The sequence below is a fragment of the Coregonus clupeaformis genome, chromosome 8 (genome assembly GCF_020615455.1).
Source record: "Coregonus clupeaformis isolate EN_2021a chromosome 8, ASM2061545v1, whole genome shotgun sequence".
NCBI classification, from domain to species: domain Eukaryota; kingdom Metazoa; phylum Chordata; class Actinopteri; order Salmoniformes; family Salmonidae; genus Coregonus; species Coregonus clupeaformis.
Genome location: NC_059199.1, coordinates 27,347,406 through 27,367,833, shown reverse-complemented (window position 1 = coordinate 27,367,833; position 20,428 = coordinate 27,347,406). Strand labels below are relative to the sequence as shown.

Below are 20,428 nucleotides of genomic sequence, written 5' to 3'. Positions count from 1 at the left end.
TGGTGGATAGTTTTAAGAACACAGCATTAGGCTTTAATAGGGGACATAAAGATAGGTGGACATTATTAACGAATACTGCTCTGTGAGATTAAGAGGAAGCGGGAGACAGGGGAGAATTTCAATTGCATACTCCTCGCGTCCTCTCTCCTCGCCTCCTTCTCAAAACCCATTGGATGAGAAAGCCAGAGGTCCCACCCCTCTGATCTTCTCCTCCAATGGATTTTGAGGAGAGAGGATGCAAGTAGCAATTGAGATTCTCCCTGTGCTTGCGTTCCAATAACCTCTCCTTCCTCCAGAAGTGTACATTCGTTCACTATTCTAAGAAATGTATAGGGATCTGTGGGTGAAAACGTTGTCAGGTGAATTTTAGAGAGTAGAATTTTGACAATGAGGCACAGTTTAATTGAAATCTGTCTCTTCAATAAATGCGTGGTCAGGATGACGAGGCATGAGGATAGAGGTGAGCCTCGTTCAGGAGAAAAAAAGGGAAGAAGATATGCCAGAGGGGTAGAAGAGAGGGAGACCTAAACCTCAAATAGCCTGTCTCTCCTCCTGAGGGTCTGTCCTGATGGAGGGGGGCTCTGGGGGTTCTGGTGGGGGCTGGATAGTCTGGTCGACGCCGTCAAGACTTTTACGACACACAGGACAGGTATCATGCTGTGGGAGAGATACACAAACATGTGAGACGTGACAAAACATGCTTAACATTACACGTTAAGTCTCAATACTTCTGGGCACTGTTGGCCGGTTTCCCAGACCCAGATTAAGCCTAGTACTGGACTAACAAGTGCTTTCAATGGAGATTTTCTATTGATCTTGCTTTCTAGTCCAGGATTAGGCTTAATCTGTGTCCAGCAAACCGCCCCTGTGTGTGGCACAAGGTTACCTCCAGAGCAATATAACCAAATACTCTACCTCAAGTCAGGATATGTGACCCCAATTACACACTAACTAACCTTCCTTGACAAATGAAATAGTGGTGTTGTAACCCCTATTGACCGCCAGCCAACACTCCCCCTGCTTACCAGTTCGAGCCATGGCACTATACAGTCACAGTGGAAATAATGGAGGCAGGGCAGCTGTTTGACAGACTCTCCCACGGAGTACTCCTCCCTACATACTGGACACCCCAGTCTGCTGTCTGTGAAAGAGGTACGGGGGGGGGGGGGTCATTAAATTGTGTACATTTTAGAATAAAGAGAGAGAACATTGACTAGTAGTGCCCACATAGGTGCCTGATCTGGGTAAAGAACATCTTAGGGGAAAAACATGTAAGCCATCACATTTTATTTTTCAGAATGAAACAAAAATATTGTCACCATTTTGAGAATCTATTTGACAGGTGGTATACTGCACACTACTACTGAGCAAGATCCACACCCTCTACTCCCATAGATGCTGTGAGTGTTAGCCTATGGGTTTGTTGTTGCAGCTTGGTTGGAACCCACCTGTCTGTTCTTGAGAGACGCTGACTGAGGGGAGGGTTGAGATCATCTCCTTCTCTGCAGGAGGTGGACCTGTGCTCTCAAATTGACCTAACAACTAGAGGAGTGGAGGAAATTGAGAAATTAAGAAACAGAGATGGCTTTAATCATGGCAGCACGCTGAGTCACAATCTAAGATTTTGCGCCTGGTGACATCACTGACCTCTGTGATAACTGCGTCTAGACCTCCCTGACCCCAGGCATAGTCCCCTGGATTTGAATGGAGCATGCCAGACCTGAGAGTGAGTGAGTGAGTGAGTGAGTGAGTGAGTGAGTGAGTGAGAGAGAGAGAGAGAGAGCGAGAGATGTTTAGAATGCCTTAAAAGAGGCAAAGTAATGAAAACAATAATTATGAGGTTAAAAAAAATACTTATTTACAGTGCAGCTGGTGCGACGCCTGGATTTCCATTGTTGGCAAACAGACCAGCCAAAAACTGTTGCACAATACTAAAGAAAAAGGTAAAGCAATTCAATCTTTTTTGCACACACAGTGCCTTCAGAAAGTATTCACACATTTCCACATTTTGTGTTAAAGCCTTAACATTTAAAATTGATTACATTTAGATTTTGTGTCACTGGCCTACACACAATACCCCATAATGTCAAAGGGGAATTATGTTTTTAGAAATGTTTAGAAATGAATAAAAAATGAAAAGCTTTAATGTCTTGAATCAATAAGTATCCAACCCCTTTGTTATGGCAAGCCTAAATAAGTTCAGAAGTAAAAATGTGCTTAACAAGTCACATAATAAGTTGCATGGACTCATTCTGTGTGCAATAATAGTGTTTAACATGATTTTTTAACGACTACCTCATCTCTGGACAAATCCAACAACACATCACTGAGTACCACTATTCATATTTTCAAGCATGGTGGTGGCTGCATCATGTTATGGGTATGCTTGTCATCGGCAAGGGAGTTTTTAGGATAAAAATAAACAAAATAGAGCTAAGCACAGGCATAATCCTAGACGGAAACCGGGTTCAGTCTGCTTTCCAGCATACACTGGGAGACAAATTCACCTTTTAGCAAGACAATAACCTAAACACAAGGCCAAATATACACTGGAGTTGCTTACCAAGACAACATTTAACGTTCCTGAGTGGCCTAGTTACAGTTGACTTAAAATCGGCATGAAAATCTATGGCAAGATTGAAAATGGCTGTCTAGCAATGATCAACAATCAACTTGACAGAGCTTGAATAATTTTTTTAATAATAATGTGCAAATATTGTACAATCCAGGTGTGGAAAGCTCTTAGAGACTTACCCAGAAATACTCACAGCTGTAATCGACGCCAAAGGTGATTCTAACATGTATTGACAGGGGTGTGAATACTTATGTAAATTAGATATTTCTGTATTTCATTTACAATAAATTTGAAAAATGTTCTAAAAACATGTTTTCACTTTGTCATTTGGGGTATTGTGTGTAGATGGGTGAGAAAAAAACATATATTTAATCCATTTTGAATTCAGGCTGTAACACAACAAAATGTGTAATAAGTCAAGGGGTATGAATACTTTCTGAAGGCACTATAGACAGAGAATACCTATTGGAGTTTAATAACAATGTAATATCATGTAACAGAACTTTGTAATTCAGCGGTTCCCAAACTAGGGGTCGCCTGATATGAAAATGGGGTTGTGGGAATCCTGGAGAAAAAAGAAAAATACAAAAAAATGTTGTTATATCGTCTTTGTATCTCAAAATCATTGTAATGTGGATAACCTTAAAAAATCTAAATGAAAATTATTGAAATTTACCGTTGCACTTTTTTTAATTTTTTAATTTAACTAGGCAAGTCAGTTAAGAACACATTCTTATTTACAATGACAGCCTACCCCGGCCAAACCCGGACGACGCTTGGCCAATTGCCCTATGGGACTCCCAATCACGGCCGGATTGTGATACAGCCTGGAATCGAACCAGGGTCTGTAGTGACGCCTCTAGCACTGAGATGCAGTGCCTTAGACCGCTGCGCCACTCGGGAGCCCTTGAATCCTTCCCACGGTCAATGGCTAGGCCGGCTAAGCTATGAAACCACACACTATTGCAGAGATTTTATATATTACCGACTGCAACTGATATGGTGAAAACAATGTGTGGGGAGGCAGAAGCACAGAAACTCACATCAATACTTTTGGCAGATAACACTGAGAATATACAGCTCTGGAAAAAAAATAAAGAAACATTTGCAGTGGTCTCTTAATTTTTTCCAGAGCTGTATGCTATTGCTAGCAATCAAGAGGAATCTGACTGAACGACTCAAAAACTCCCCAACTTATGCTCTCCAAATGGACGTTAGCTGTGAGGGCCGAGATGCCCATGCATTGACTTTTGTTCGCTATACATGTCGGGGGATGCTATTCACAATGACATACTGTTATGTCTCACAATTCCCAAGCATGAAACGGCACAGGGGATGTTCAGTGAAAAACAGATTCCATGTGATCAAATGGTGGGCTTTTGCATAGACGGCGGGACGGCGGGCAGGCCTCTGCACTCTAGTTATGAAATGTCTCCCTCTGACATATGGACGCATTGTATGATACACCGAGAGCAACTGGCGGCAAAAAAGCTGAGCACAGATCTCGAAGATATAATGCAGCAGGTAGGTCTAACTTCGATTGTAAACTACCTGTGGCAACCCGTCGTTCAGGGCAGGTAGGGCAGAGCCACCTGTTTAGCGAAATTATTATTCTTATTTTTTTGTTGCCTGTTTTGCATGTTATTTTTGCATTAATACATGTCACATATCAGTTTGCAACAAATGTAAAAAAAAAAATAATAATAATTGAGTTAATAAAGCCGCATACAAACGTGGTCTCTTTTTTGCTTTCTTGAGTAAGGCAGCTCCAAAATGCAGGTGTTTCAGCCTAGCTCAGTGCTTGCTGTGGTGGTGGGGCAGCCAGCAGGAAAATACGGAGCATAGGTGTTGGTAATGTTCTCTAGTTGCGCCGTGATGGGCTCAGTGTTCTGTCACTCATGGGGACACTACGTCACCGCCAAGTCTAAGGGTAGAGCTCGAAAATTCAAGCCCCTTGGGTGCTGCCATAGTTACATTAGAAGTGCCCATCCAAGAACGTTCAAGGACATTGGCCACAGACAAAATGACGTCAAATCACGTTATAATCACGTAGCTTTGATTGGAATGATAATGTCAACATCATACTTTCAAAATCTTAGCTAGCAGTCATCATCATGAATCAATTCAACAATCTACTGGCAAATCCTTTTCAATCCTTGTCATATGAAGAGAAATTATAGATAAAACGTATCAGTGCTCATCGGCCATTAACATTACACAACAAGTTGGAAATCGCAAATTCAACAATGAGTGGTTTAGAAGGAATCAGAGGCAAACAGCAAGCATTACAAAGCAATCACTAGCCTGCTATTCAGTGGAGTGGGTGTGTGGTCCAAGTCTGCGTTTAAGGGTCTCTTTTCCAAGCTTAAAAGGATAAACATTCAACATTGGCCATGCTGTCAATCCAGCATGACTTCTGCCGCGTTCAAAACAACTGGAAACTTGGAACTGGGAAATCTCAGACTTCAGTGAGTTCAGTGAGACAACTGGGAACTCTGGCAAAGAAGATTATTTTAAACGGTCATCCAACTCGGAATTCAGAGAATGCCAGACTTTGATGACAAAATTTGCCACGAAGGACCGCCGCGCCACCTTCCTGTTCAAGTGAGCACAGCACAACAAGGTGAGTCCAAAAATGTATTGCATGCTGCTGCATAAATGATGTAATATGCCAGGGAGATATGTATACTGTAGCTATGGAAAGTAATACTAAATGTATGTTGTGTAGTAAGCTGTTAGTAGCCCATGTGCCTCACCCTAATAATTTGCTCCCTTTCCCCCTCATAATTTAGCCTACTGTTCTGACTTGGTGGTGCACATTTAGCCTATAGCCTGTTTTAGATAGCCAGGTATAGCAATGGTAAAGTGTTGGGACTCTGCTGTTGGGACAGCTTTCTGTAGGCCCTAACAGTTTGTGGGCACCGTTTGTCACCGTTATAGTGCAATGAATGTATTGTTTAGTGTTGTGTAGTGGCTTTGCTGGCATGCATCTAAAACATTTTTTTAAAAGTTTGCCCCACCAAGATTTACATGCTAAAATCACCACTGTAAACTACATCAAACCACATCCACTGCGTGCATGCCTGTTTGCAAAACTATGTGGAGATATGGGATCAGAGGATGACAATATTCTATTTCAATACCGAGGCTTGATGGTTATCGAGGGGGAGTGTTGGAAAGACTTGACTTTCTGTGTAATGAAAAGGAAATGTGTCTCCTTGCCTATGCAACTGACATATTTTGGAAGCTGAACGAACTGAACGCAAGCATGCAGGGGAAATACAAAAACATTCTACAGATGAGTGACTGAATCAGTGGATTCAGATGAAATAATTCTTATTGGAGAGAGAGTCTTTCAAAAGAAACCATGCCCCCTTCCCTTGACTGTGCATGTTTCTAAACAGAAAACAGCATCAGTAAGTGTCCCACACGAGTGATGACTGCTCACCTCCAACGCTTGGAAGAGCACTTTGGGAACTATTTCCCAATCCATTTGACTGTGATCCTGGCTCAGTTGACATGCCGGTAAGTGAAATTGAGCTGTCATGTGACCGAATGCCTTCACGGGTCACTATGGAGGAGTTTTGGTTCCAGACTTAAAGGGAATACCCTGCCGTCTCCCTCTGAGCATTAATGCCGTGTTCAAAACAATTGGGAACTCGGAAATCTCCGACTTCCGAGCGTTCAAGACAACTGGGAACTCTGGAAAAAAATGAGCTCCGACAAATAAAATTATTTTAAACAGTCATCCAACTCGGGAACTCGGGCCTCTTTCCGACCTGAAGATCACTGACGTCATGATTTGACCTCGTATTTTTCAGAGTTTCCAGTTCTGTTGAAAGCATCATAAAACTTGTGGTACCCTTCGCCAGCTCATATCTATGTGAAGCTGGATTCAGTACTCTCGTCTGCATTAAAACCAAATATCGATCCAGGTTGGATGTGACTGCAGAGATGATGTGTGCACTGTCAACATGCATCAAGCACACCCATCTCATTAAGGGTGGTGAGATAAGATACATTATGTCAGACTAATTTGCAATTGACTGTCATAGCCCCACATTAAAAGTATGTGACAGTGAGTTAAGAAGACAATCAGAAATACTGTTCGAATGTTTTTCAATTGACTGCCATAGCCCCAAATTAAAAAACATTGGCTGTTAATTACATACTTATTTTTCACATGATTGGGGTCGTGAGAATTTTCTGATATCAAAATGGGGTCGTGGGCCAAATAAGTTTGGGAACCCCTGAAGTAATTACAGTGTAGTAATAACTTTTAGGACCAAATAGTATAATAGTGATTGAAATACATTATATTGCTGTTAATGTGATAAATATGTCGTCCTCTGTAGCTCAATTGGTAGAGCATGGCGCTTGTAACGCCAGGGTAGTGGGTTCGATCCCCGGGACCACCCATACGTAAAAATGTATGCACACATGACTGTAAGTCGCTTTGGATAAAAGTGTCTGCTAAATGGCATATTATTATAAACTGATGGGAAAGATTACATTTTGGACAACTTTGATTATATAACACCATTCGTGTAATCGTGTTTTTATACAACAGTACAAGGACTCAATATCAATACAGACTCTTGAGTAGAGTGAGAATAGCTTCCTAAAAACTGGCATGGAAAGGAAGATTACTGTGCAAAATCAGCGGTCGTTGCCACTAAGGTGGCTTTAGGTCCAACTGAAATAAAAGCCATCAGCTATACCTGCCTGGCACTTGTAGCATGGGGCAAAACCATGATAGAGAGTGAGTGGATAAAGATAATAACGTTACACCGTAGACAGATCAAGATCAGTGATGGGCATCTCCACTAACCCCTCCACTGCTGGCGCACGGGACTGTCGCCTCCCCTGGCTAGACGGGCGAGAGGGGCGTTCCGGTTCCGGCTCCAAAGGCTCTGTGCCTCCCACAGGGTCCACAGAAGGGCCCTCCAGCTCTTCCTCCACTGCATCACTGGCTGTGGCAGCCTGTAGAAGGCTCTGGTCAGACTCAGAGGCGGAGGGGTCCGAGAGAAGGGCAGAGCGTTCCATAAACAGCAGCTGCCACAGCTTGGAGGAAGGAGAGCAGACCAGTAAATTCAGATTAAAGTTTGAGACTGGGAAAAGGATAGAAAAAGACAAAGAGAACTTGGGAGGACATACAGGTACCTCTGAAAAGAGTGTGCCTGCATCATCATTGACCTCTGCAGTGCTGCTGTTTTCCAAGAGACTGAAGGACAAAGACAAAATGTATATCATAAACGTAGTTATTTAATTTATTGTAAATTAACACATTAAGAGAAATGCAAATACAATATTTTTTAATTGAAACATGTATTTTAATTGAATATATCTAATGTATATTATATCAGATGTATCAGCAACTGCACATAATACTATACCTAAAATACTCCAGCTATGATATTGCAATTCCAGTATAGGCCCACTATAAACAGAAAAGCATGCAAACAAACAGCACAGATTTAAACATCTTACCTGGAGTCTTCTGTCAACTCCTCAATGAAATCGGACTCACACCTGGGGCACGTGAATTCCTTGAGGAAAGTAAATAAATGTATATTTCAAATCATGATGACATAACATGAAAATACAAAGGAACACACTTGCCGCAGTATCAAGTCCCCTAACTTCAAGATGCGAGTTAATGTCAATGTAAAAAAAAAAAGCTGCTCGTCAAACGCGCTGGTGCGCCTGGTGGTGTGCGGACAAGGGACACCCTGCCACAGCACCCATCCCCTTTTCATGCATATGCCGCGTTCATATGCTAGTCGGAACTAGGAAACTCTGATATTTCCCACTTGCTAACTGGTTGTAGTAGGCTACACGTTCCGCGTTCAACCAGTACCAAGTCGATAGTTTTACGTGTTTCCTAGTTCCCACTAGCACTTGAATGGGGCAATAATGTTTGTCACGTGCAGTTGGCGACACGGTAGTGCTTCTAAATATGGCAAAGACGCAAACTCGAAAACTTGGTTCACCAGATTTCTTCGCAACAACGAATCTAACGGCGCGCTCTCCATGCAATGACACTTATAACGTCTTATTCTAATAACGACAATATTCTATTCTATCAGTCACATTCAGTTTCAGATTAAAATGTTTGTATATTTTCTTATAACGAATTTCGGAAGGCGTAGCTACCTAGCCCTACTACTGATAAAAAAAAAACGTCGGTCCAGAACCGGACGGGAAAGGAAGGAAGAAAGGCACTTGAGCCAACTCACCGGGAGTTTAGGGTCGATTTCACCTTTACAGCAGTGACAGAAAAAACGGTGTTGTGGTGCCGCCGTTGCCTCCGCCATCTTCACGGTAGCATACAGTCAATGACGTCGGTATGGTAGCTCAAGCCAACGGAAGGCGTAGGGGCGTTTGTCTAAAGGGTAATGTAAGTCCATAGGCTATAGGCTACTTTTGACTTTAAATAAGAAAAACATTTATTCAAGATATGTTCCCGATTTTAAAATAACTTATTTGCTAGTGAACAAATTGTTCTTATTGCTCTAATCATAATTCACCGAGGTTATAAATGCATTACTACTCCAATTTCAACCAAGCGCTGCTGTTAGAAGATCGCTGCAGTAATATAACATAGCAACACTTAGTTGAAATTGGAGTAGTAGCCTATACATAGGACTAGGATTCCCCGTCAAAATGTACATGACTAATGTAACAAGTAAATAGCACAATAGGCTTAGTGCCTTACTGTGTAAACTGAACCGATTTCAGTTGTTGCACAAATGACCAAAAGGCTGAATCTATAAATAAATAGTTGAAGCAAAATCTGCAATTGTAACAATGAGACTAACCAAAACAACAGAATATACTGGTAATCTAAAAACTGGTTTTACTGGTCACAGATTAAGCCTAGTAGTCCTGGCCTAAAAAACTATTTAAATGGAGATTGTCCATTGAGCATGCTCTTTAGTCCAGTATTAGGCATCAGGTAAACTGTTGTATTAAACACACAAATTACAGTAATAACAGAAGCATGCTAAAGTGATGACTAAAAGGACAGCAAGAATTGCATCATGGATGTAGTTTCCCAGGAGTCTCCCGAGTGGCGCAGTGGTCTAAGGCACTGCATCGCAGCTAGCTGTGCCACTAGAGATCCTGGATCGCATCCAGGCTCTGTCGTAGCCGGCCGCGACCGGGAGACCCATGCGACGGCGCACAATTGGCCCAGCGTCGTCCAGGGTAGGGGAGGGAATGGCCGGCAGGGATGTAGCTCAGTTGGTAGAGCATGGCGTTTGCAACGCCAGGGTTGTGGGTTCGATTCCCACGGGGGGCCAGTATGAAAAATATATATTTAAAAAATAATGAATGCACTCATTAACTGTAAGTCGCTCTGGATAAGAGCGTCTGCTAAATGACTAAAAAAAAAACGGTACATTGTATACAAAGCTGAATAACATGCTTTGTCTATATTAGTTTTATAAGTAATAGGCCTACAATATTTTAGGTTAGGCTACTGACATGACTAATGATACTCTATTGGTGAGGTGACCAAAGGGAGGTTGAAAATATGGAGCATATCAACTGATTTTATTAAAACCAAGAAAGAACAACAATGACGATCATGACAACCACATACAGCATCAACATAACATAATAATAGCAATAATATTACAACCCAAAACAAAGTGTTTTTCTCATTTAAAGTTATAATTTTGGCAAAGATAGTGTGTAAATAGGTAGGCATTCTCATTTGGGATATCAAAACAAATGACTTGTTAGTGCTCACTTTAGCAAACATGATAGCATCGGCAACAGATAATTGAACCGTTCAGCTGTTAATTTAGTGTTAAATATGCAGCATCACTTCAGTGCATCCATCACAAACTCAAGTCCCACCCCTTTCCAGAACTTTCACTTACTTTAATGTAACAATTCAACAAAACACCCAAATCTTGCATACTTATTTTGTACTGTACACCCTCATACATACCTACCCCTCTCTCCCTACCAGCTCCCTTGCCCTACTTGCCTGCCTTCCCTCTATCGAGCCACCCCAGTAAAGGCCCCCTGGGCGGCAGAAGCAGTGGCGTTGGCAGCTGCCTGGCGAACAGCCTGATTGGACATCACTCCAGTGGCAAACTCAGCCTGAGCCTTCACGAAGCTGGCACCGGTCTGCCTGTACAGAGAGTGGACCTGGAGGGGAGAGGAAGAAGGCTTTGATACATGATACATATGGGCAACTCCACGATAACAGAGTGATGCCGAGACTCCGTTTTTCATTTTAAATTGTAGCTCAAACAAAAACCAATGATTGCAAAGTTAAACAAACTATGGCACTCTATGCACAAGGACTACTTTTAACAATTTCCACAGCAAACTTCACAAAAACACAAGAACAGTGCAGATGCTAAGTTTGGTAACAGAATGACGGCACAAACCATCATTCTGATACCAAATGTTGCATCTGCACTGTTTTTTATTCAGTGGAAATTGATAAAAAGTAGTCCTAGTGCATAGAGTTCCATAGTTTGTTTAACTTTGCAATCATTGGTTTTTGTTTGACCTACAATTTAAAGTGAAGAATCTGAGTCGCAGTATCACTCTGTTACCATGGAATTGCTCATATCTCAACACCATACTCGCTACCAATCTGAAAACAATACAGTAAATAATACTAATAATTACTCTCTAATAATTACTCTCATTTCTGTGGACGATTCTAAATGTTAATTGACATACTGGTTCAAGATGAAAAAGATTTGAGAAGCTGAGTGTTTATGTTGTTGCCTTTTTACCCTCATCCTATTCCTTCCTCCCCCATGTTGTACTTCATTCCAAACCATTGTCTACCTACTGTAATTACTCCACAATGTCCTGATTTGCCCTAGCATACAATACCCTTTAGCCTGGTTAAACTAGGCTAAATTCCCCTCCCTCCTATGCCTTCATTTCAGGTTTACCCTTTTGAGCATGACAACCCCCATGGCAGCCTGGGCAGTAAATAGGATGGCATTGAGCATCATGATCACACCAACAGGCACACTAGTCTTCAGAGCAGCCAGACTCACAATCCAGCCGCTGAGTGGAACAGGGATCGGGAGGGAAGGAGAGAGAGAGAGACAGAGGGGGAGTGTGACGAAGGATAGGTGTGTGAGGAATGTACTTTATAGGAGATTTAATAGTGTAAAAGTAACGTAAATCTATGATAGTAATTGTAACAGTCATAAGATAGTCCTTGACAATGGTTGGCTTGTTTGTGGCACGTACCTGAAACCCCATCCAGGAATGCCAATGGTCATGATAACATAGACAATCACTTGGACGAAAAAAATGAAGAAGAAGGTGAAGAAGTTGAAGGAGCTGTCACTCCTGAAACGAAAAATGCATTCATCGGTTCATTGTAACCTGATATAAACAGAAGAAATCTAAATAGAGCATGTCCGTTTTGTAATGACAAGCCCCTAAACTCGAATTGTGCAATAGTACACACCTGAAGGCTTTGTACACAGGCCTGTACCAACAGACAAAGGAGCAGGGGGTGAAGAGGAGGACCCAGAGGATGGCCAGGCCCAGCCCAACACCACCAGAAGAGTCCACACAGAACAGACTCAGGCAGGAAATTAAGTTAAACGCCAGTGCGCAGGCAGTGACTGAAAGAGGGGGAGAGAAAGAAGACAAAAGGAAGAGCGTAGGATGGGTGAAGTGATGAGGAAGAGCAAGGGAGTGAATGAGAGCATGAAAAGTGAGGGGAAGAAAGGGAATAAAGAGTAGATAAAGGGGGTAAAGAGAAAGGAGATAATAGAGGTTATAGAGATGCAGACCAGAGATGGAGGGATGGATAGGTATGTAGGCAAAATAAGAAGAGAAAGGTAAATTGGTGTAAATTAATTTGAGAAATCTCTACGTTTCAACAGTGTCATTAACTATTAGGTAACATTCTTAACAAACTGCTAAACATTTTCGTTAATCATTTAATCTGAGCATTACTACCATCATTCTTTCATGAAATTGTTCCTTGTTACAGATGACTTCACCAGACAGGCAGAAGACAGCCAGGCACAGACGGGGAAACTCACACATCCAGTAGTAATACATGATGGAGACAGTGCGTTGGAAGCTCTGGCTGATCTCCATGTTGATGTCTTGGTAGAAGCATGGTCCCACAGGGCAGAAAGTGGGCAGGGGAGGCCAGTTATTCTGACGAGCTGACAGAGAGATGAGGCAGTTAGGAACCAGTGTAAGGTAATCCTACCATCTCCGATCCTCCCTTCATTAACACAACCCCCCCTCCATCATTTCATATCAGACTATCATCACCACCACCACCCCACTCTCTTACTGGCTCCAGGGCCGAGGGCGTGAGAGTTCAGCTCCCTCTCCCTCCTCTCCAGCTCACAGGCTTTCTTCTCCAGCTCTTCCTGCTTCCTCAGGAGCTCTGCTGTGGTGGCGTTGACCGCTGTCTGCGAAAAGGACAACATCAGGCTTTAATGCAGAGCTGAATATAGCTCCATATACCTTAGTAGATACAGTAGATGAACTTGGTTTATTAGAAATGAGTCTGATAAGTTCAGGTGCTCCATGTCAAGCTAGTAAATAAACATGGGGCAATTGAATTATCACACACAGAGATATGTGTTGCTTGTCTATGAGTATTATTTCTAGCTGTATAGGGTTTGTTCTATAACCTGCACAGGTGACTCCTGACAATTGTGTAATACATATAGAACAAGTACCTGGGGGGTGAAGGAGGTGCCATAGTTGCGGGGCTCTGTAGGCGTAATCCTGCTGGGTGGGGTTGTTGCAGGAACAGGTTGGGGGGCAGATGGGGAGGTGGCTGCATAGGCTGGTGGTGGGGGCTAGAGAGTGCATGACAATAATCAACCTATATCATTACCAATAACGTTTATAATGATCACAAACAAAGTGGCTATCCTGGCATGTTACCATGTCCAATTGCTTGGAATGTAGTGGCATTCCTGCTACTCTGCCAAAGCACATACTGCATTACTATTACTGCATATTATACTGAATCTCCAAAGCATTCATATTCTGAAAAACACATCTCTTACCCCATTTTTATTGTCAAATGGGTTGTAAAGATCCAGCGTGGCATACTCAGTGTTGCTGCTGTGTTGGGTCACTGCAGGGTCCTGACATAGACAAGATAAACATCACCAACAGAACATCATAAAAGCAATCACTCTTGGGCTACGTCATAGAGATCCTCTTAAATTACTATTAATAAACTCAGCAAAAAAAAAGAAACATCCTCTCACTGTCAACTGCATTTATTTTCAACAAACTTAACATGTGTAAATATTTGTATGAACATAAGATTCAACAACTGAGACATAAACTGAACAAGTTCCACAGACATGTGACTAACAGAAATGCAATAATGTGTCCATGAACAAAGGGGGGGTCAAAATCAGAAGTCTGTTTCTGGTGTGGCCACCAGTTGCATTAAGTACTGCAGTGCATCTCCTCCTCATGGACTGCACCAGATGTGCCAGTTCTTGCTGTGAGATGTTACCCCACTCTTCCACCAAGGCACCTGCAAGTTCCCGGACATTTCTGGGGGGAATGGCCCTAGCCCTCACCCTCCGATCCAACAGGTCCCAGACGTGCTCAATGGGATTGAGATCCGGGCTCTTGATTGGCCATGGCAGAACACTGACATTCCTGTCTTGCAGGAAATCACACACAGAACGAGCAGTATGGCTGGTGGCATTGTCATGCTGGAGGGTCATGTCAGGATGAGCCTGCAGGAAGGGTACCACATGAGTGAGGAGGATGTCTTCCCTGTAACGCACCGCGTTGAGATTGCCTGCAATGACAACAAGCTCAGTCCGATGATGCTGTGACACACCGCCCCAGACCATGACGGACCCTCCACCTCCAAATTGATCCCGCTCCAGAGTATAGGCATCGGTGTAACGCTCATTCCTTCTACGATAAACGCAAATCCGACCATCACCCCTGGTGAGACAAAACCGTGACTCGTCAGTGAAGAGCATTTTTTGCCAGTCCTGTCTGGTCCAGTGACGGTGGGTTTGTGCCCATAGGCGACGTTGTTGCCGGTGATGTCTGGTGAGGACCTGCCTTACAACAGGCCTACAAGCCCTCAGTCCAGCCTCTCTCAGCCTATTGCGGACAGTCTGAGCACTGATGGAGGGATTGTGCGTTCCTGGTGTAACTCTGGCAGTTGTTGTTGCCATCCTGTACCTGTCCCGCAAGTGTGATGTTCGGATGTACCGATCCTGTGCAGGTGTTGTTACACGTGGTCTGCCACTGCTAGGACGATCAGCTGTCCGTCCTGTCTCCCTGTAGCGCTGTCTTAGACGTCTCACAGTACGGACATTGCAATTTATTGCCCTGGCCACATCTGCAGTCTTCATGCCTCCTTGCAGCATGCCTAAGGCACGTTCACGACCCTGGGCATCTTTCTTTTGTTGTTTTTCAGAGTCAGTAGAAAGGCCTCTTTAGTGTCCTAAGTTTTCATAACTGTGACCTTAATTGCCTACCGTCTGTAAGCGGTTAGTGTCTTAACGACCGTTGAATAAGCATGGGAAACAGTGTTTAAACCCTTTACAATGAAGATCTGTGAAGTTATTTTGATTTTTGCAAATTATCTTTGAATGACAGGGTCCTGAAAAAGGGATGTTTCTTTTTTTGCTGAGTTTATATAATCCTATTAAATTATTGTAATTGCTCATTCTATGAGTTACGTCCTAAATGGCACCCTATTCCCTATATGGTTCAGTACTTTGGACCGTAGATTCAAATATATATAGTGCCCTTTGTAGGGAATATGGGCCCATTTGGGACTTAACATTGATCCCATAAGTATCAATATGGCAGCTTTCATTCAATGAGCCCTTTGGAACATGTTTTAATGTACAACTACTAGATATATTCTTAGAATAGCCTGGGTTAGAGCAGGGAGAGAGTAGCATCACATGTCATAAGTAACAGCACGTCTGCTATTACGCTAGTGCAACAGGCAAAACATCAAACACCTTTTTCATCAACATTGTAGCTAAATAAATAAAATAACAGTAGCTAAATATTTGCCGTTTGCATTTCATATCACCTGGAATGGGTTGTGGTCGTCGCCTGGTTCCGGAAAACTTGTGTATTTTGACATTTTTTACAGCAATTGTGTATGCCCTACTCCGTTCAAATAGAAAACCTATCTACTGACACTACGCTAACAGTTAGCTAGCTAGCCAACAACCTGTTTCACGTTATTTGAGGCTATACAGCTGGCTATATTCTGCTGACTTGGTTAGCTAGCTAACTAGCTAGTAGTAGCAAGCTACAGCAGCTCCCTAGCTTAAAAACAAAACAAAAAAACAGTTAAGATATCGTATCGAGATAGTCATCGTCTAACTAACCGGTTATTAATAGATTTTTGTTGAAGATTTATTGCCAAATATAACACAACTCTAACCTAAACTAACAACATAGCTAGATAACGTTAGCTAGCCAGGACAGCTATCTGTTATCGACCGAAGACGTTGCCGCAATCTGTCAAGATATTGCCGAAATGTGCATCTATTGATTTAATTGACTTGGCTAGCTATATCCTTATATATTAGTTAACGCCGTTTCTCCTTCAATCGTATTTCTTTTGGCAGATTCCCTTTGTTATTGCCTGCAAAAATTGGCCACTGCACACACAAACGTGATCCAGGAAGTAATATCATGTGACCATGGCGACAGAAGAAGCACGTGCGCAGTGAGGGGGGCGTATGCTTTTGTGCGTGGCCAAAGTCAATCATATCCAACTAATTTTCGAACGCTTTTAAAACACAGAAGCCAAACGCGTAATATCATAATTCATATGCGCGCCACTAGAAGTCCCTACATTAGCATGTTTCTGTTGGCTGATATACAGCGCATTCGGAAAATATTCAGACCCCTTACAAAAAAAGATTGCCGTTTTGAAACTGCAGTAAAAGTGCAGCAACTGCAGTCGACTGTGGTATTTTGGACGCAGTAATTGCAGAATAACTGCAGTTATACTCTACTCTGACTACAATCTTTTTTTTGTAAGGGACCCCTTGACTTTTTCCACATTTTGTTACTTTACAGCCTTATTCTAAAATGGATTAAATAAATAAAAATTCCCCATTAATCTACACACAATACCCCATAATGACAAAGCGAAAAACTGTTTTTAATTTTTTGTTCTAATTTTGTTAAAAAATACACAACAGAAATACCTTATTTACATAAATATTTAGACCTTTTGCTATGAGACTCGAAATTGAGCTCAGGTGCATCCTGTTTCCATTGATCATCCTTGAGATGTTTCTACAACTTGATTGGAGTCCACCTGTAGTAAATTCAATTTATTGGACATTATTTGGAAAGGCACACACCTGTCTATATAAGGTCCCACAGTTGACAGTGAACCTGTCAGAGCAAAAACCAAGCCATGAGGTCGAAGGAATTGTCCGTAGAGCTCAGAGACAGGATTGTGTCTAGGCACAGATCTGGGGAAGGGTACCAAAATATTTCTGCAGCATTGAAGGTCCCCAAGAACACAGTGCCCTCCATCATTCTTAAATGGAAGATGTTTGGAACCACCAAGACTCTTCCTAGAGCTGGCCGTCCGGCCAAACTGAGCAATCGGGGGAGAAGGGCCTTGGTCAGGGAGATGACCAAGAACCTGATGGTCACTCTGACAGAGCTCCAGAGTTCCTCTGTGGAGATGGGAGACCCTTCCAGAAGGACAACCATCTCTGCAGAACTCCACCAATCAGGCCTTTATGGTAGAGTAGCCAGACGGAAGCCACTCCTCAGTAAAAGGCACATGACAGCCCGCTTGGAGTTTGCCAAAAGGCACCTAAAGGACTCAGGCCATGAGAAACAAGATTCTCTGGTCTGATGAAACCAAGATTGAACTCTTTGGCCTGAATGCCAAGCGTCACATCTGGAGGAAACCTGGCACCATCCCTGCGGTGAAGCATGGTGGTGGGCTGTGGGGTTGGTTTTCAGCGGCAGGGACTGGGAGACTAGTCAGGATCGAGGGAAAGATGAACGGAGCAAAATACAGAGAGATCCTTGATGAAAACCTGCTCCAGAGCGCTCAAGACCTCAGACTGGGGCAAAGGTTCACCTTCCAACAGGACAACGACCCTAAGCACACAGCCAAGACAACGCAGGAGTGGCTTTGGGACAAGTCTCTGAATGGCCTTGAGTGGCCCAGCCAGAGCCCGAACTTGAACCCGATCGAACATCTCTGGAGAGACCTGAAAATAGCAGTGCAGCGACACTCCCCATCCAACCTGAAAGAGCTTGAGAGGATCTGCAGAGAAGAATGAGAGATACTCCCCAAATACAGGTGTGCCAAGCTTGTAGTGTCATACCCAAGAAGACTCGAGGCTGTAATTGCTGCCAAAGGTGCTTCAACAAAGTACTGAGTAAAAAGTCTGAATATTTATGTAAATGTCATATTTCAGTTTTTTATTTTTTATAAATGTGCAAACATTTCTAAACCTGTTTTTGCTTTGTCATTATGGGGTATTTTGTGTATATTGATGAGGGGGAAAACAATCCATTTGAGAATAAGGTTGTAACGTAACAGAATGTGGAAAAAGTCAAGGGGTCTGAATACTTTCCAAATGCACTGTTTCATGACAAAATATTGCTGATGCTAAGTATTGGCCGTTGAGGGCTTTGAAGCCTCCGGTCGGCCATATTGGCACTCCCCAGTAGGAGTAGTCTTCCATAGGAATGAATGGAATTCTACTGTATTTCAATTAAATGTTTGTAGGACAAAATTACATGTATTTAAGTATTTGTGTTGTTGTAGTGGGAACAGTAACATCAGTTTTTGTATATATGTTTTATGTTTAGCTCACATCATATAATTTAAAAGTATGCATTAAGGTGTCTGTAATATAATAAATGTGGCAAAAACGAATGTAGACATTAATAAATGCATTTCTATAGCTTCCTAAATATGTTTTACGACGGTGGGAGAGTGCCAAGATGGAGGCACGGTGGCTTCAACACGGCGTCTCCTATTAGTCATCTAGTGTATATGTAAACGATTGGTCAAAACCCCTCTTGACTGCTGCAGGACACATCTATATTTTTTGATTCTGCAATCAATTTTATGAAATCCATGCCACTTCATCACGAAAATGTTGTTTCCCCCCGCTTTTAATTATGCCCAATGTGGAAGCCACACATGGGGGTAGCATACCTGAACTAGGCCATCCTCTCCTCCCCTCTCTGTATGACACACAACTACTTATTATCTAGTTTGAATCATGATAGTGGAAAGGGAGAAATATGCAATGTAAAATGAGAAAAGAGGTTCCATTCAGGACAAATTAAGAAAAAGTCTGACCACCACAGGGTGTCACTGTCGCTCCTAAAATTATTAGGCCAGTTCTTGCCTTGGCCCTGAGACAAAAGGAAACCACAGTGGATTCACTCAGATTCGGTGTTTAAATTGAGCTGGAGCTACCTGGAGCCGGGCTCCTGCACCTTGGGTCAAAGAGGACTAGGATAGAAAGTAGGATAAAAGTACTAACCTTAATCCTATAATTGTAATCAGTGCTTGACTTGGACTGAAATAGGTGCCGGTACTCATGTTGGGTACCGGTATGGTGATATTGCTGGCGACCCTAGAACAAGACGTTACGAACGCAGATTTCAAAGAGCGCTCGGGAAATCACGCCCCAGTGGGCGGAGCAGAGGCATTTTCTTAATCGTGCACTGGGTCACATTTTAATAGTGATATAGGCCTCTCATTTTCCACTAGTCTGCGGCTGTTCTCTGTAGTTATGCTAATATATTTCAGACAAGTTTATTGCAGTAAATGTTATCTATGACCTAATAAGTAAGATACAGTATCTTTGAGTACAGCCAGCCAGGGAAACGAGTCCCACTTCTTAATAGAACACATTCTGCCTGAGGGTGGCGTTGTTTACCTGGTGTCACTGGATTATCTAGTGACCAGAGTCACAGATTATCCATTATATTGACCAGATACTCAACTGGCTGCTCTAACGATGAAAATAAATGTTTATATGTACATATTACCTCAACTACCTTAACTAGCCGGTGCCCCGCACATTGACTCTGCAACGGTACCCCCCTGTATATATAGCCTCCCTACTGTTATTTTATTTTACTTCTGCTCTTTTTTTCTCAACACTTTTTTTGTTGTTGGTTTAATTTTTTACTTTTTTTGTTAAAAATAAATGCACTGTTGGTTAAGGGCTGTAAGTAAGCATTTCACTGTAATGTCTGCACCTGTTGTATTCGGCGCATGTGACCAATACAATTTGATTTGATTTGATTTGAAATGTAATAAGAAATGGAAGGCGTTCGGGAGGAGGAAAGATCAGGTGGGACAATTCTAGCCAATGACAGAGTACAACCGATATAAAGTGTTTTTTCTCAAAGTTGTCACGTGTCCAATTTATATTAGTACACACGTAACAACCTAAGCATAACGAAACTTCTATTCGATCAAATAAACCACACGTAGCAAATAAGACGTACATTTTCTGTTAACCAAATTCGACACTCTCATTGACCTCCATACAAAAATACCTTGCTTCATGAGCGAAAAAAAACTTTACAAACGCCACCTGCTGGTGAAGAGATTTTAGGCCCAGTTATCACTCTCGCTTCGCCGCTTCCTCTCTGCCAAAGTACATAACATGAAGCAATCTAGATCTACTCAGGCTCCAGTTAGCTTCACATTCCACCTCAGGTTTAATCATACATCATGAAATCAAAAATATATTGCAAATTCAGCAGGCTATGGTGTGAAATAGGCTATTAGAAGTGCCTTTCTTTTATTACTTATCAATAATGCTGTCTTTGACGTGCTTATCAATGCAAGGTGTCACG

The 20,428-nt window shown here is 42.4% G+C and overlaps 2 protein-coding genes across 4 annotated transcripts; both read right to left on the bottom strand.

The window, feature by feature from the left end:
• Window positions 1-220: 220 nt before the first annotated feature.
• rnf115b (ring finger protein 115b) lies at window positions 221-8,969 on the bottom strand. 3 transcript variants are annotated; one of them, XM_041882848.1, is made up of 9 exons: window positions 8,815-8,969; window positions 8,066-8,124; window positions 7,733-7,799; window positions 7,407-7,639; window positions 1,863-1,931; window positions 1,648-1,720; window positions 1,449-1,542; window positions 1,026-1,141; window positions 221-657 (listed from the first exon to the last, which is right to left on the bottom strand). In XM_041882848.1, exons 1-9 carry the CDS (start codon window positions 8,890-8,892, stop codon window positions 532-534), a joined length of 915 nt encoding a protein of 304 aa, XP_041738782.1. In that variant the 5' UTR covers window positions 8,893-8,969; the 3' UTR covers window positions 221-531. The 3 variants fall into 3 exon arrangements, with proteins under 3 accessions (XP_041738782.1, XP_041738783.1, XP_041738784.1); XM_041882849.1 differs by having other exon boundaries at window positions 7,739-7,799; XM_041882850.1 differs by lacking the exon at window positions 1,863-1,931.
• Window positions 8,970-10,115: 1,146 nt separating this feature from the next.
• Window positions 10,116-16,264, bottom strand: scamp3 (secretory carrier membrane protein 3). The gene is made up of 9 exons (XM_045221886.1): window positions 15,639-16,264; window positions 13,615-13,695; window positions 13,279-13,401; window positions 12,885-13,005; window positions 12,622-12,750; window positions 12,036-12,195; window positions 11,813-11,914; window positions 11,506-11,623; window positions 10,116-10,738 (listed from the first exon to the last, which is right to left on the bottom strand). Exons 1-9 carry the CDS (start codon window positions 15,690-15,692, stop codon window positions 10,586-10,588), a joined length of 1,041 nt encoding a protein of 346 aa, XP_045077821.1. The 5' UTR covers window positions 15,693-16,264; the 3' UTR covers window positions 10,116-10,585.
• Between the last annotated feature and the right edge of the window lie 4,164 nt (window positions 16,265-20,428).

Bases quoted from the DNA above. Each gene is read 5' to 3' on its own strand.
- rnf115b (XM_041882848.1), bottom strand. From the start codon at position 8,892: ATGGCGGAGGCAACGGCGGCACCACAACACCGTTTTTTCTGTCACTGC. The intron at 7,640-7,732 runs GTATGTCCTCCC...CCTTCCTCCAAG, and splicing joins CACTCTTTTCAGAGGTACCT to CTGTGGCAGCTGCTGTTTAT. The intron at 1,142-1,448 runs GTGGGTTCCAAC...CCTCTTTCACAG, and splicing joins CGTCTCTCAAGAACAGACAG to ACAGCAGACTGGGGTGTCCA.
- scamp3 (XM_045221886.1), bottom strand. From the start codon at position 15,692: ATGTCAAAATACACAAGTTTTCCGGAACCAGGCGACGACCACAACCCA. The intron at 11,624-11,812 runs GTACGTGCCACA...TGTTCCACTCAG, and splicing joins ATTCCTGGATGGGGTTTCAG to CGGCTGGATTGTGAGTCTGG. The intron at 10,739-11,505 runs GTAAACCTGAAA...TCTCCCCTCCAG, and splicing joins GGGTTGTCATGCTCAAAAGG to GTCCACTCTCTGTACAGGCA.